The 16,678-nt window shown below is 54.3% G+C and overlaps 1 protein-coding gene across 1 annotated transcript in view; it reads left to right on the forward strand.

The window, feature by feature from the left end:
* The window catches only part of LOC307103531 (pre-B-cell leukemia transcription factor 2-like), a gene marked incomplete at its 5' end in the record, with an annotated part of 19,793 nt that extends 6,840 nt beyond the window's left edge, over positions 1-12,953 (forward strand). The window contains one exon of the mRNA XM_079777875.1: positions 10,439-12,953. Within this exon, the coding sequence (XP_079634001.1) occupies positions 10,439-11,068 (630 nt within the window). The 3' untranslated portion in view covers positions 11,069-12,953. The remainder of the gene's footprint in view (positions 1-10,438) is intronic.
* Between the last annotated feature and the right edge of the window lie 3,725 nt (positions 12,954-16,678).

The raw sequence follows: 16,678 nt of genomic DNA on the forward strand, positions 1-16,678 counted from the left end.
CGCCCTCACAAGATGGCTGCCTCCGACCAAACGACTGAACAAGCAGGCTGCATGGGGTGACCAGGCCAGCAGGGGGGTTAGTGAGGGACGACCCAATGACTGAACAGCAGGCTGCATGGGGCAACCAGGCCAGCAGAGGGTTAGTGAGGGACGAGCAAACGACTGAACAAGCAGGCTGCAAGGGGGTGACCAGGCTGGTGGGGGGGGGGGCCATGAGGGACAACCAAGCCGGCAGGTGGGGGCAGTTGGGGGCGACTAGGCCAGCAGGGGGGCCAGTTGGAGGTGACCAGGCCAGCAGGGGGGGGCAGTTGGGGGAGACCAGGCTGGCACAGGGGGGCAGTTGGGGTGACCAGGCCGGCAGCGGGGGTAGTAAAAGGCAACCAGGCCGCTGACGGGGGGCACTTAGGGGCAACTGAGCTGGTGGGGGGGGTGCAGTTGGGAGTGACCAGGCCAGCAGTGGGGGCAGTTGGAGGCGATTAGGCTGGCAGGGGGGTGCAGTGAGGGGCGAATAGGCCGGCAGGGGAGGGGGGCAGTTAGGGGCGATCAGGCCGGCACGTAGAGGCAGTGAGTGGTGATCAGGCTGGCATGGGGTGGGGGGGGGCAGTTAGGGGTGACCAGGCAGGCAGGCAGGTGAGCAATAAGGAGGCAGTGGTCCAGGATTGTGAGAGGGATGTCCAACTGCCAGTTTAGGCCCAATCCCTGGGATTGGGCCTAAATCAGCAGTCGGACATCCCCCAAGGGGTCCCGGATTGGAGAGGGTGCAGACTGGGCTGAGAGGATTCCCCCCCTCCCCACCCCTTCCACATGAATTTTGTGCACCAGGCCTCTAGTAATTCTAATATTCTCAGATTCTATCTTTGTAGAATTTGATTAATCTACAATTTCATTCACTCATTCATTCTTTTTTTGAGCACCACCCATGTGTGGACAATGATCTAAGCCCTGGGAAGCAGCTGGAACAAACCAATATGGGTGGCCCCTGCATGCGATTCCAACATTCTGTCCTTTTGAAAACCCAATTGATAGACCTGAGGGCTCTCGCCCTGCAGGGCGGTGTAGCAATAGTGCCCTCTTGTGAACATTCTGAGAACAGCACCCTAATAAGGAATTAGCTACAACAGTGCCCTCTTGTAGATATTATTAGGACAACTGACCAGTAAGTGGTCAGTCACAATAGCGCACTCTGGTGGACATTCTGAGGACAGCACCCTAGGAAGGGATTAGCTACAATAGTGCCTCTTGTGGACATGGACATTATTAGGACAACTGACTAGATAAGTGGTCAGTCACAATAGCGCACTCTGGTGGACATTCTGAGGACAGCACCCTAGTAAGGGATTAGTCACCATAGAGTCCTCTGGAGGCATTCTGAGAACAGTAAACTAGTAAGGTATTAGTTGCAATAGCACTCTTTGGTGGACATTCTGAGGACAGTACCCTAGTAAGGGGTTAGCTGCAATAATGCCCTCTTGTGGACATCCTGAGAATGGCACCCTAGTAAGGTATTAGTTGCAATACTGCCCTCTTGTGGGCATTCTGAGACTGGCACCCTAGTAATGAATTCTGGAAGTCTGAAAAGAAAACCTATTAGACAGAGAGGGTTCTCAAAGCCTTTTGAGAACCAGACACTGTTCTATGTAATTTTTAAAAAGATATTTTTATTGACTTCAGAGAGGAAGGGAGTGGGAGAGAGATAGAGACAGAATCATTGATTGGCTGCCTCCTGCATACCCCCTACTGGGGATCTAGCATGCAACCCAGGCATGTGCTGTTGACAGGAATCAAACCCGGGACCCTTCAATCCGCTGGCTGCTGCTCTATCCACTGAGCCAAACTAGCTAGAGCCATAATTTTTAATTAATTGAAAGGAAGAAAGGAAGGGAGGAATGGAAGGAAGGAAACAGGGGAGGGGAGGGGAAGGGAGGGGGGAGGGGAGGGGAGGGAAGGGAAGGGAAGGGGAGGGGAGGGGAGGGGAGGGGAGGGGAGGGGAGGGAGGGGAGGGAAGGGAAGGGAAGGGAAGGGAAGGGAAGGGAAGGGAAGGGAAGGGAAGGAGGAAGGAAGGTCAGACATAGGGGCTACATCAATGCTGGAGAAGGAACTGTGTTGCCTGATTGTTTCATATCTTGCCTCTCCAATTTTGATGACAAGATTGGTATTGGTTTTGCTTTTGTTCCCACTTAGCCCCTAACAAAAGCTATTAACGAAGTACTCAGTTAAATAACTTGCTTGGCATTCAGAGTTCGATTATGATTCCATGGACATTTGCCTGCTCCTTTGGGGTTATTCGCAGTGTCGCTGCTGGACAACGGAATGCTGTATTAAAAGTTCACTCCTCCAATAAGCTATGTCCCTGGCTCCTTGCCGAATGCTGATGTGTCCAACGAGCGGGCACACCCTGCTTATTCCACACCGTAAATGCTGTGACACAGCTCAGACTGGAGTTTCAGAACCAGGGGCTCTTCAGCCCTCTGTCCTCCATCCAGTCTCCATCTTGTCCACTGATGCCACCTTCACCTTCCCGCAGCTTGACTCCCATCACGTCACTCCTCCACCACGGAACCATCAGTAGCTCCCCACTGTTGCCAAACCCCGGCAGTCAAGCTTGGTGCCATCTGCTTTTCCAGCCTCGTTTATCCAGCTATTTCTCGATGCTTCCCACCATTCCAGAGCACACCCACTGCTTTCCTGCCTTCACACCTCTGTCCAGTAGCTTCCTTCAACCTAAAGCTTCCCTGTTCACAGGCTCCCTGTCCCATGTTCAAGTCCACACGGGGTAGGACACATCTCCAGTGCCACCTTTCCCTAACGCTTTTCTACCAGGAGGATTCGCTCTCCTCTGAACTGCCGAGCAAGGTGTTCATGCCTCCCCTGGTGCCGCTCACCCATATTTGAGTTCCAGTGTTGGGTTCCTATACAGTGGAGGCAGACTGCCCTGGGTTCAAATCTATGTAAAAAGATGACAGAACCACCAGCCCACAGGGTAGCTTTACGGTTTAAATGAGACGACGTATTCAAAGTGCCTGGAGCACCTAGACTAGGTCACTTGACGTATTTGCCTCTCCTGTTGTATCCATCACACAGTAGATGCTAAATAAATGGTCCCTACTGATCACTGGAACTGTTTCAGGGAAGTGGCATCATGCATATGGTAAGTATTATGCTAATATTTTAATAGCCCTCTGGCTCACTACTCTGTTCATTTATCTTAAGTGGACACACATTTGAAAATCATTAACCCTCAGTGCCCTAAGCGGATGCCCCAGAGAGGCAGAGGCAAAACCGGCTGGAGAGAGAGCGCACAGCAATTCTCCTGGAGGGCTGCTGCCTGTGGCGGTTGCCAAGGTCACAAGGCACCACGGGCCAGCTCCTGACAGAGACACAGTCAGACAGAATGCGTACCCACGATCTTTGGAATTCACTCAGCACATGACCAGCATTTGTAGCTCAGCCTCTCTCCACACGAATTGCACATCCCTAATCAATTCTGTCCTAAGCACGTGGGACGGCCCACTCTAGGGTTTTATTTATGCTGGTCTTTCAGTCCAAAATGACTTTGTCCCCCTTTTCACATCCCATCCCCCTTCCGTGCCTGGTCCAATGTCACGTCCTCCACCGAGCCTTCCTGGAGCTCCTCTGAACTCACAGCCCTCCCATCAGCCCTTCTTCAATGGCCTGCTTCTCCCCACTTTCACTGCAGGTCCGCCTCTGACTCAATGCCCAGCCCTAAGGACCCACACACAGCACAGGTGCAGTCAATGCGGATGGGTCCCGGGTGTCTGCGTGGGTGAACGAACCGCATAAAAACTGAGTCTCTTGAGATACCCAAGTCCCTGCGTCTCTGGGTGGAACACGTTTCCTTCCGCCAAGCCGGAATCGAGGAAGCGGCAGGACTCTTGCTCCTTGACAACCACAAAAGCTCTAGATCGTGACCTACAACCCAAACTGCCCCACCATGGCCCCAGAGTGCGCCCAGCGGGCCAGCCAAAGCCACACTGGAGCAGGCACCTATGACTCATGGGGATTGCACCTCAAGGCACATGCACTTACTTCTGTGCGTTGGGGAAGGGCTCTGTGGAGTGCCTGTGACGTGGGAGCTCTACACCTGGATTCCCAGCTCGGCTTTCTCTAGGCAACATGAGCGGTTACCAAGAGGCAATCCCCCGTGGCATTTCACCTTTGGCTTCATCAACTGTCACTCACCCAGCCAGCGATGCTGCAGCCCAGAGGGAAGCGTGGTAATAAGCCTTGTGTTCGCTGATTATTCCCGACGGGCCTGCGGACAGCCCTGTCCTTGGACTTCCGCTCTCATCGACCACCTTTCGGGTCGCCCAGACCAGGCAGCAGGCCCCTCCAACACCACCCAACCTGTCAGGGGCCCCCTGGCCCCAGCTGAACCCTAAACAAAGAATTAAGGAGGCCACAAAAGTAGTCTCAGGCAGGATCTTTCTAAAAGAATCTCAGGTTTACAGGGTCCAGAGTTTGGTTCCCCTGGGCTCTGAACCTGACAGCGGGCATGCCCCCAGGTCTCTGGGTCACGGGATGAGGTGAAAACCACACAAGGACGGGACTGAGGAAGAACCTCCTCTGTTCTACATACTCTATCACCGAGGTCGCACGGAGCCCACTCGAAGGCTCCTTGGTGAACAGAAACCAGAGGGAGGGCGTGGGAGTCTCGGGTGGCGAGGCCAAGGCGAGGCCGGGTGAAACCGTCTTGACCTCAGGTGACCAGAGCCCGGGTGTGGGCTGGGCCCTGCTGGAGGCGCTGAGGATTCTCCTCCCTCTGCTTTTCTGTGGCCACCACCCCCCCACACACACTTTGGAGGACATTGAGGTGAGTCACTGCTGTCCGTGTGTCTGGCCTCCTCCTAGAATGGGATCTACCTGACCCTCAGGGTTCTAGAGAGCCCAGGTGTCAGCCACAGACAGCTGCTCCGTATTTCAATGCTCCGTCATCGGAGCGGCTTAGGTATCAAGCAGAAATCCCAGTGCCCAGCCCTCGGGATGCTCTGCTGCTGTGCACCCACCAGCACTGACGCTCCGATCCGCCGCTTCCCGCTCGGGAGGCCCCAGAGGCCCATGCACGGAAAACGCTCAGTGGGAAGGACACATCTTCCGCGCAAAAGTCTCCAAAGGACACTTCACAGGTGCTCCGACGCATGACTCACACGTGGTCAGACAGAAACGACACGCAGCTTTGTCTTTAAACTAGAATTTATTGGTATACAATAAATCTTTCATAGATAAAGTGGCACATCTTTGCAGCTTCTATTGCACCAAGTATTGAAGATTAAAAACACAAAGGAAAGAAACATTTGGTTTGGAAAACACTGCAAATAGCCAAGTACAGTACTTTGGTAAATAAACATAAAAGGGCTGGAATGAACACAATGTGTGGAAAGAACGAACCGAGAGGAATGGACTGTGGACGTGGGACAGGGGTCACATTTCTCCCGTGGCACTCCACAGATGAGGCGAGGCTGAGTCTATGGGTCATGACCCCACGGAGGTCTTACATTTATCTCCAGACTGAAGCTAGAACGAGGATAGTGCAATTAGAAAACAAGAGAAGGTTCCCTGCCTGTGAAGAGCCGTGTTCTCCACAGACACACACCCTCCCTCCCAAGGGGACGGCCGCCCACCGGCACGTCCACCTCGGCAGCAGGAACACGGAGTCTGAGTCCTGGCTCTTCTCGCTGAGCCCAGTGCTGGTGGAAGATGCTGAATGTAGCCAGGGAGGCCGAGGCCCTCCCACCAGGGAAAATGAACAAGGAGGGGGGAAGATGTGAGGAGGGCCACATCAGCATTCCTCAAGTTTTGGTTGAGGGACTCCCAGGGGGTAGAACCGCAGGCGGAGTCGGTGCTGAGCTCAAACGCTTGCTATGGACAGCTGGCAAGAGCGGCCTGCGGGGTGTGGACGGCAAAGGTCAGGGCAGACCACGGAGGTGCTGTCCAGGGATCCTCACCTCCCATGGTCCCCAGCACAGTGAGCTGGGATGCCCTGCTTAACATCAAGTCACCAGGCAGGAGTTCTGCTTTTACAGAAATACGCTCTTTACTGGACCACCCCCTTTTTAAGAACTTTGCATGGATGCTCAACATTTCAATGGAGCTATAAAGTAGTCTTAACGAGGATAGAGACTCTAGAAAGTAGCCCCTCGAAGGAATGGCTCAGAGCCTGAGGTCTTCCCAGGAATTTACGTTGGGACGGAACAGGGCCAGGCAGCCCCCAGGCCAGCTCTTCGTGGGGTCAGGCCGTGGTGCGCGATGGGTCCCACGCTGTGCAAGCACGTTGTGACTGGTCCTTACTATCTCCACTTCCATGATCCCTGTCCCCCTCTAATATGAGATGGCGGGAGATTTGCTACAATTTATGCCACCTAGATCTCCAATTCAACATCAGCGGAAAAACACGATTTGCTTTAAAGTCAGGAAAACACGCCTTGTAAAGAGTTCATGATTGAATCACGTCAGAACAACAGCTGGAAGGCTCCAGAGTTCACACCTGTTCTGCGAGCTGAGCTGATGAACCGTGGACAATGAGAATGGCAAACAGGACACTGCACCGCACTGTTCTAAAGGTTTGCTATGGAGCCTTGAGGTAAAAGGTTCAGAGCTATGCGTCTGCCCAGAATGGAGTCAGAGAGGGTCAGGCGTGACACTGAAACCATGGAACTCCGTTCTCACTGCGACAAAGACCCTTCTGGTCAGGGCCACTTAGCTGGCTCTGCCTAGGAATCCAAGTGTCCTTTAACTGACTATTTGAGCTGGGTATTTCAGAGGTAAACTGATAGAATTTTCTGTTAACCCAGTAAAACCCAGGCAGAGGCTCAAGTTTCTCAGAATGAGAGAAGCTGCACATTGATGACAGGGACTCACTAGGAGTGCAGTTCAATGCCAAGTCCTTCTGATATCTACCTACTCAATACGTGAGCAGCTCTCCCCGCCTAACACGGCCCCCACCCCCAACCCACCCCCCAACCGTATTATTTCCCATTGCAGACGCATCGGGGGAGCAGGGCAGTTTAAATTATCCATCAAAGCTCCCTCGAAGCCCAGTACCTACTGCCTCGGAATCAAAAGGGGTTTGGAAATGCTTCTTTTATAAGCCGGAGCTTATAAAAGAAACCACACAACCTCAACTACCGTTTGAGATTCTTCTCTCTGCCACAATTCCTCCACCAGTGTGGAAAGCACATGTTCAACACCGAAAAGTTAGAATATGCACATCCATGCCCTCTCTCTAGCATCTCCTGTGGCAACTATATTACTAGAAGTTGTGGTTCTATGTTGTTTTAATACATCTATCTCTAGGACAAAGCTGTTGCCACTACAATTTTATTTTGACCTTTAAAAAGTCTTTTATTTTTTAAACTAGAAGCCCGGTGCACGAAATTCGTGCACGGCGGGGGGTTGTCCCTCAGCCCAGCCTATACCCTCTTCAATCTGGGACTCCTTGAGGGATGTCCGACTGCCCGTTTAGGCCCGATCCCGGATCGGGCCTAAACGGGCAGTCGGACATCCCTCTCACAATCCAGGACTGCTGGCTCCCAACTGCTTGCCTGCCTGCCTTCCTGGTTGCCCCTAACCGCTTCTGCCTGCCAGCCTGATCACCCCCTAACCACTCCGCTGCCAGCCTGGTTCATGCTTAACTGCTCCCCTGCCAGCCTGTTTGCCCCCAACTTCCCTCCTCTGCCAGCCTGGTCACCCCTAACTGCCCTCTCCTGCAGGGTTGATCACCTCCAACTGCCCTCCCTTGCAAACCTGGTCCCTCTCAACTGCCCTCCCTTGCAGGCCTGGTCCCTCCCAACTGCCCTCCTTTGCAGGCCGGGTGCCTCCCAACTGCCCTCTCCTGCTGGCCATCTTGTAGTGGCCATCTTGTGTCCACATGGGGGCAGAATCTTTGACCACATGGGGGCAGCTATATTGTGTGTTGCAATGATGATCAATCTGTATATTACTCTTTTATTAGATAGGATAGAGGCCTGGGTGGGGGCCAGCTGGTCTGCCCTGAAGGGTGTCACAGATAAGGGTGGGGGTTCCCTTGGGGTGTGGGGCGGCCTGAGCGAGGGGCCTGTGGTGGTTTGCAGGCCGGCCACGCCCCCTGGCAACCCAAGCGGAGGCCCTGGTATCTGGAATTTATTTTCCTTCTACAATTGAAACTTTGTAGCCTGGGGCAGAGCCAAGCCTGCTGCTCCCTCCGGAGTGGCAGCCATTTCTGTGGCAGTTAATTCACCTTCTACAATTGAAACTTTGTAGCCTTAAGCGGGTGAGCCCGGCCAGGGTGTGCGGAAAGCTTTGCTTCCCCTGTTGCCGCCTGCAACCCTGGCCTGCTCTCTCAAGCTCCATTCTGCCACCATTTGTTTGAATTTGTTTACCTTCTATAATTGAAACTTTGTAGCTTAAGTGGAGGCTTAGGCCTGCAACAGCTATGAAAAGCTTGGCTTCCTCTGTTACCTGGGAAACCTTGCTCTCTGTGGCTGTAGCCATCTTGGATTGGGGTTAATTTGCATACTCGCCCTGATTGGCTGATGGGCGTGGCTTATGTAGCAGAGTGATGGTTAATTTGCATATTACCATTTTATTAGAGAGGATCCTCACCCAATATGTTTTTATTGATTTTAGAGAGTGAGGGAGGAAGAGGGAGGGGGAGAGAGAGAGAAACATCAATCAGCCACAGACTGTACACACCTTGACCAGGGATGGAATCTGCAACCTGGGTATGTGCCCTGACCAGGAATCAAACCGCCTTTTGGTATATAGGATGACGCTCCAACCAACAGAGCCACCTGGCCAGAGCTAAAAAAATATATTTTTTTAAATTCTTAAAACCTTTATATACAGTTTATAAGACTAGGAAGCAGCTATGATCACTGCCCCACCCCTTCCTCCTGGCCTCATTAAAAACTACTGAGACAATCCCATCTATCTACACTAATAAAAGAGAAAGATGCAAATTGACTGTACCTTCGCGACACCCACCAGTCAATCAGGAGTATTCAAATTAACCCAACAAAGATGGCGGGTTAATTTGCATACGCAGGCGCCAAGCAGCCGGAGTGGGGTGGGACACTTGCGTTGTCGCCATGGCGACGATGCAGGTGTTCCACACCGCCCCAGCAGCTCCAGGCCTCTGGGCAGCGTGGGAAGGCGGAAAGGCGGCTCCGGCCTGAGCAAAGGTGGTGCCGGCAGTCAGGGTAAGGAAGGCCCATTCTTGCACAAATCTTCGTGCATTGGGCCTCTAGTATATATATATATATATAAAATAGAGAAATATGCTAATTAACCAGGACACCACAACGGGTCAATCGGACAGGAGGAGGATGCGCACAGCGTCGGGGGCTGGGTGGCACAGCCCTCCATGCGCCTGCCCTGGGGGAGGGCCTGATCAGCAGTGGCCACGGCTGCTGTGGGGCCTGGGGAGTGAGGCAGGGCCAGACTGGCGACCGGAGGGTGGGCAGCACCGCACAATTTCAAATCGCACGCTGGGCTCCTAGTGTAACATAAATCTCTAACAGCCAAGATGTGACATAAGTTAAAAAGACTCACTTCCTAACGTGGAGTGCACACGAGTAACTGTGCTAGGTACCAGTTACTGACAGTAGCCATTTAGGACTGAACACAGCCTCCATTTTGGCTGCCAATAAAGTAATTTTCAAGTGACTATGAAGGCAACTAAATATATGGATTCCATGCACCTCATACTTCAGTGAGACTGAGGCAGTAAAATCTAAATTCAAACCTTAGCTAGAAGTTATCACTGAAGTTGGATACACATACCCCATCCTATATAATAAAAGCTTAATATGCTAAGTGTCCGACAGTTTGTTCGACCAGTTGCTATGACATGCACTGACCACCAGGGGGCAGGCGCTCCAACCGGTAGGTTAACTTGCTGCTGGGGTCCGGCCAATCGGGACTGGGTGAGATGGGCTAGACACGCCCTGGAGCCCTTCCATGGTCCCTCCCCGGCCCCGATGGTGCACCGGTGGGGTCCCTCTGCCTGGCCTGCACCTTCTCTCAATCTGGGACCCCTCAGGGGATGTTGGAGAGCAGTTTTGGCCTGATCCCCGCAGGCCAGGCCGAGGGACCCCGCCAGTGCTATGCACCGGCCTCTAGTCCTATATAGTAAGAGAGGAATATGCTCATTATCCAGGATATGCTAATTAATCACGACCAGTAAGATGCTTAATAGTCATGACCAGTCAGGCGCAGCACAGGAGCGGCCCCCGGAGGGAGTGGCCACCGGTGGGGGCGTGTGCGGGCCCATGGTGCTGCCCAGCCCGGAGGCCACCCGGCTGGGAATCACGAACAGGTATGCCGCACCGCCTGGCATAGGAGCGGCCCCTGGCGGAAGTGACCACCAGCAGGGGCACACGCGGACCTGTGGTGCTGCCCAGCCCGGAGGTCGCGAACAGGCACGCTACGCCGCCTGGCCTAGGAGGGGCCCCCGGCTGAGGTGGCCACCTGCGAGGCCATCATGATCCTGCGCTCCCAGTTCCTGGATGCCAGACAGAAACGCCGGAACTTCAGCAAAGAGGTCACCGAGGTCCTAAATGAGTATTTCTATTCCCACCTGAGTAACCCGTTTCTCAGTGAGGAGGCTAAAAAGGAGCTCGCCAAGAAGTCTGGCATCACTGTCTCTCAGGTCTCCAACTGGTTTGGCAACAAGCGGATTCGCTATAAGAAAAATATCAGAAAGTTTCAAGAGGAGGCAAACATCTATGCCATCAAGACTGCTGTGTCTGTCACCCAGGGGAGCCACAGCCGCACCAGCTCCCCGACACCCCCTTCCTCCGCAGCCTCTGGCGGCTCTTTCAATCTTTCAGGATCCGGAGACATGTTTCTGGGGATGCCCGGGCTCAACGGAAATTCCTACCCTACTTCCCAGGTGGAATCACTCCGACACTCGATGGGCCCAGGGGGCTACGGAGATAACCTCAGGGGAGTCCAGATGTATAGCCCTCAGGAAATGAGGGCAAACGGCGGCTGGCAGGAGGCTGTGACCCCGTCCTCAGTGACATCCCCAACAGAAGGACCAGGGAGTGTTCATTCTGACACTTCCAACTGATCTCACCCCTCAGGGGCACAGGATGGGGGCTCACGAGGTGACTCTTGACGAGAGGACAAAGGCATCCAGAGGACAAGCCCCAGACACAGGAGCAGCACAAGATGGAGAAGGGCAAATGGGGTCGCCCTACCCCAGCCGACTCAGTGCTGGGGTTGCTGACTACATGGCAAGGAGAAGGGGATCCCCTAAGGGGAAGGTGGGGTCTGTCTCCCCTTGTTTCCCTTATTTTCAATCTTTTTCTCTCCCCATTTCTTACACGGAAACACACCCAGAACCCTATCTTTCAGATCCTCTCTCTCTCTCTCATAGACACATACACAACTATTCTGTTTCTCTCTCTCATAAATTCATACACAACTATTGTTTCTCTATAGAGACATATACATTCTCTCTCTCAGACACATATATGACTATTCTGTTTCCTTCTCTCTCTCTCTCCCTCTCTCTCTCTCTCTGGTTTCACCCATTCTCTCTCACCCACCCCTTATCTGCTCTGGGATCTGTGGAGACGCCAGCCTTTCCCTACCTACTAGAGATGCCAAGAATGGGGACACAACTTCTGGACAGATGACCTGGCCATGCCCCCGGCCTCCCACCCCTCCCCCTGCAGACGGCTTTACTACCTCATATGCAGCTCATCTTAAACCAATAGAATTTCTCAGTGAAAAAAAAAAAAGAAGGGAAGGAGGGGAGGGAACAACTTTATAAAGGAGTCAGTAAACAGCAAAATTAAAGAAGGAAAGAGGATGTATGAGTGAACTGTAGGAGCTAAAATGAAAATCAAGTATAGTTGTGTACTGGGGAGATTTTAAAAATAGGAGTCAGAAAAGATAAATGATAGTGAATAATTAGGCAGGTAGATAGATAACTATTAAAACAGTGGAAGTAAGTAGGGAAGAATGTATGGGAAAGGTAGGATGAGAGAGGAAGAGGGAGGGAAGAAAAGATTTAAAGGGGAGCCGGTAGAGCTTAAAAGGAGAATAGGAAGAAGGAAGAAATGGGGGAGGGAGCAAAGCAGGCCCGAGGGAGAAAGTGAAGAAAAAAATTAAGGTGCGAAGGAAGGGAAAGGGGAGGGAGGGGAGGGGTAAAGATAAAGGAAAGAAGAAATGTGGGGAGGAAGGGAGGGTAGGAGAAAGATGGGAAGAAGGATGATGGAACAGAAGTAGAAAATAAGGAGGAAAGAAAAGTTAATAAATGATGAGTCAGTAGGAAAAAGTGTTACATAAAGGAGAGAAAAATTGTGTGACAGGGAGAAGCCAATAAGGAAGTCAAATACAATTGTGTGTGAAGGGGATAAGATTAAAAAAGAAAGTTAATAGGGGTGACCAGGCTGGCAGAGGACAGTTAGGGGGACCAGGCCAGCAGGGGAGGGCAGCTAGGCAGATCAGGCAGGCAGGCAGAGTGGTTAGGGCAAGCAGGACAGTGAGCGGTTAGGAGCCAGAAGTCCCGGATTGTGAGAGGGATGTCCAACGGCCAGTTGGGCATTCCCCAAGGACTCCCGGATTGGAGAGAGTGCAGGTTGGGCTGAGGGACGCCCTCCCCCCTCCGTGCACGAATTTCATGCACCGGGCCTCTAGTCATAATAAAAAAAAGCCAAGAGGCGTCACAACCAAACGACCGGTCGCCATGAGGTGGCACTGACCACTTCTCGGTCCCTCCCCTCCCCGCCCGTGAGCAGGGATGGGGCGGGACTGGGGACTGGCGAACGGGCTGAACTGCTGACCTCTTGGTCCCTCCCCGCCAGCCCGCAGGCTCTGATGGATCAGTGAAGGTGAACGGGGGAATCAGGGTGAGTGGCAGGACGACTGGGCTGGCTGTAAGCTGTTGGGATCACCAGCTCATCCCCGGCTGCTCAGTGGCTCAGGCCTGCGGGAAAGCAGGCACCGGCAACTTCACCTCCACGCATGTGCGCCAGGCTGGCCGCTGATGGAACACGCTGCCCGCTCGGGGCCGCTCACGCCGGGATGGATAGGTCGCAGGCGCGCCCTGCAGCCTCCGACAGAGCCTCAAGCCCCAGCAGCAGTGGCAGCGGCAGCAGTGATGGCAGCGCCCACATGAGCGGCCCCGAGCAGGCAGCGCATTCCATCAGCGGCTGGCCCGGTGCACGCACATGGAGGTGAAGTCTCTGGTGCCCCCTTTCCTGCAGGCCTGAGCCCCGGAGCAGCCGGGGGTGAGCTGGTGATCCCAATGGCCTGACAACCCAGTGGCAAAGGTGGCGTTCGGCCTGGGGACTGGCAAACGGGCAGAAGATGGCCCTGATTGCAGGAGGCTAGGCCTAGGGACCCTACCTGCACGGTTTAATCGTGTGCTAGGCCTCTAGTCTTGCCTAATAATAGACAAACATGTAAATTGACCATACCTCCACTATGCCCACAGCCAATCAGGAGTGAGTATGCAAATTAACCCAACAAAGATGGCGGGTTAATTTGCAAATGCAGGCGTGGAGCTGCCGGAAGGGGCGGGATGCCTGCTATGAGGGGGAGGGGGGCGGCGGAGGGAGCTAGAGGAGCGGTGGTCCGGCTGGGAGCGAGGACTTGCAGCCTTTCATGCGGCGGGGAGCGAAGCCAGGGGAAGGAAGGCCTATTCTTGCACAAATATCGTGCAATAGGCCTCTAATCTTATATAATAAAAGCCTAATATGCTAAGTGTAAAACTCTGTGTTCGACCAATTGACCAGTCACTATGACATGCACTGACTACCGGGGTCAGACGCTCCTACTGGTAGGTTAGCTTGCTGCTGGGGTCTGGCCGATCGGGACTGGGTGGGATGGGCTGGACACGCCCTGGAGCCCTCCCACAGTCCCTTCCCAGCCCTAATTGGCCCCGATCAGGACTGGGCAAGATGGGCCAAATGTGCCCTGGAGCCCTCCTGCGGTCCTTCTCCGGCCCCGATCATGCACCGGTGGGGGTCCCTCAGCCTGGCCTGAGCCCTCTTGCAATCTGGGACCCCTCGGGGGATGTCTGAGAGCCAGTTTTGGCCCGATCCCGGAAGGCTAGGCCAAGGGACCTCACCCATGCACATGCACCAGGCCTCTAGTTCCTAATAATTAGCATACTAAACACACATGAATTATAACTGGAAAGCTACGAAACAGTAATAAAAGGAAAATACTGAAGCCATTTGATTAGTTTTTAAAACCATTGTTTTGTTATTTGACCCCAGAAATGCTGAAGCCTGCTATCAGAATTAGGTAATTTATAAATAACTAGAGGCCCGGTGCACAAAATTCATGCATGGGGGGATAGGTTTCCTCAGATTGGCCTGCACTCTCTCCAATCTGGGACCCCTCGAGGGATGTCCGACTGCCAGTTATCCCTCTCGCAATCTTGGACCACTGGCTCCTAACCGCTCACCTTCCTGCCTGATCGCCCCTAACCACTCAGTATGCCAGCCTGATCGTACCTAACCACCTCCGCCTGCTGGTCTGATCACCCCAACTGCACCCCCACCCCCGCCGGCCTGATTGCCCTCAACTGCCCACCCCACCAGCCTGATCACCCAAACTGTACACCCCTGCCGGCCTGATTGTCGCCAACTGCTCCCCCGCTGGCCTGATTACCCCCAACTGCCCCCTCTTCCAGCCTGGTCGCCCCTAACTGCCCTCCCAAGACTCACTGCCGCTGGGAGCGCTCCGAGGGAGGGATCTTCCCACAGGCCTTGCAGGAAACAGCTCAGGGAGGGCACCTCAGGGCCGGTTGCTGCGGCTACCCAGGACTCACTCAGGCACCGGGCCCCGCCTCCCCCATCCCCCCCTCCCCCACTGCCACAAGTCCCTGCCTGCCCGAGCCTCTGTTTGGTAGTTTTGGACATTACAGACCCTGGCTTTTTATATATAGAGACTAGAGGCCCGGCGCACAAAATTTGTTCATGGGGGGGGGTCCCTTAGCCCAACCTGCACCCTCTCCAATCCAGGAGCCCTCAGGGAATGTCCTACTGACGGCTTAGGCCCGCTCCCCATGGTTCTCTGATCTCTGCGGGGACTGCCTGCTCCACACCACGGCGAGGGCAAGCAGGCCTTGCTAGGTGCTGTCTGCGGGCCGCGCTTGCCTGCTCCCGGGTTGCCCTGGCAATGGCCAAGCAGACCCTGCTGGGTGCTGCCTGTGAACCCTCTTGCCTGCTCGTGGGTCACTGCGGCTACGGCCAGCAGGCCCTGCTGTCTGCTGTCAAGCTTGGTGTGGCCGTCCTCTCCTCCCGGGGCCGGTGATGGTCCCGGGAGCCTGCAGGTGTGGTTTGGCACGGCCGCCCTCGCCTCCCGGGGTTGGCGATGGTCCCAGGAGACTGCGGGCGTGGCTTAACACTGCTGCCCTCACCTCCTGGGGTGGCGATGGTCCCAGGAGGCTGCGGGCTTGGCGCCCATACCCGGGACCCAGGCCGCTTGGCGACTGCATATGCAAATTAACCCACCATCTTTGTTGGGTTAATCTACATACCCACTCCTGATTGGCTGGTGGGTGTCGCAGAGGTACAGTCAATTTGCATCTTTCTCTTTTATCAGTGTAGACTAGAGGCCCGGTGCACAAAATTTGTGCACGGGGGTGGGGGGAGCCGTCCCACAGCCCGGCCTGCGCCCTCTCACAATCTGGGACCCCTTGGGGGATGTTGGGCCTAAACCGGCAGTTGGACATCCCTCTCGCAATCTGGGGCACTGCATGCACCAGTGACCATACTTTTCATACAGGTGAAAGGCATCTTGCTGTTGTATGGGCAGCTACATTTTTTTTGCCGATTATAAAAAGTAGAACATAACATGATCCTTCTGAGGCAGTAGTACCATTTTCCCCATCTTATGGGTGGAAAAACTAAAGCAAAGAGAAGTTAATTGGCTTTGTCACACAGTTATAAGTGTCAGAATCAGGACTGACCACAAAATGTGCAAGCCAGAGTCCATGCATGTCATCGCTGCATCATCATGTTTCTTTTCTGTGTTAGAGTAGCTTTGCCAGGTTTTAACTTTTAAATCTAAGAGACTGTTCCCAATATATAGGAACTAGAGGCCCAGTGCATGAAGATTCATGCACTCGGGGGCGTCCCTCAGCCCAACCACCCTCTCACAATCCGGGACCCCTCGGGTAGGGTCCCCAGGCCTGGCCTGAGATCAGGGCCTATCGGGTCTTTCCTTCCCAGGTCTGCAGGAAGCTGGCCCCACCCCCGCCGCTGCCACTGCTTGCCATCTGTGCAGCACTGCCTCCCCTCCCCTGCCACCGGTGGCCTCCCTCTGCAGGCGACAGGCTGGGGTGCAATGGATTGGCTGGCCTGGGCCTCCCTCTCTTTGCTGGGGGGTGGGGCCAGCCATGCAAGGGGCTGTCTACCTACCTGATTGCCCCTAAGCGCAAGCCTACCTGCCTGATCACCCCTAACCACTGATCTGCCTACCTGATCACCCCTATCCACTCTGCCTGCCTGCCTGATTGCCCCTAACAGCTTGCTTGGGGGCGGGGCCAGCACTGACTTCCAGTTGGTCAGCCTCTGGTTGTCACAGGAGCCGACCGCCAGTTGCCTGCCATCCGTCTCAGGCTCTCCGCTTTTGCCCAGCCTTGGGCTCAGCTGCACCCCAGCGTCCCAGCGACGGATTGCAGGAGCCTACCGCCAGTTGCCTGCCATCCGTCGCA

The sequence above is a fragment of the Cnephaeus nilssonii genome (genome assembly GCF_951640355.1).
Source record: "Cnephaeus nilssonii genome assembly, chromosome: 7".
Taxonomy (NCBI): domain Eukaryota; kingdom Metazoa; phylum Chordata; class Mammalia; order Chiroptera; family Vespertilionidae; genus Cnephaeus; species Cnephaeus nilssonii.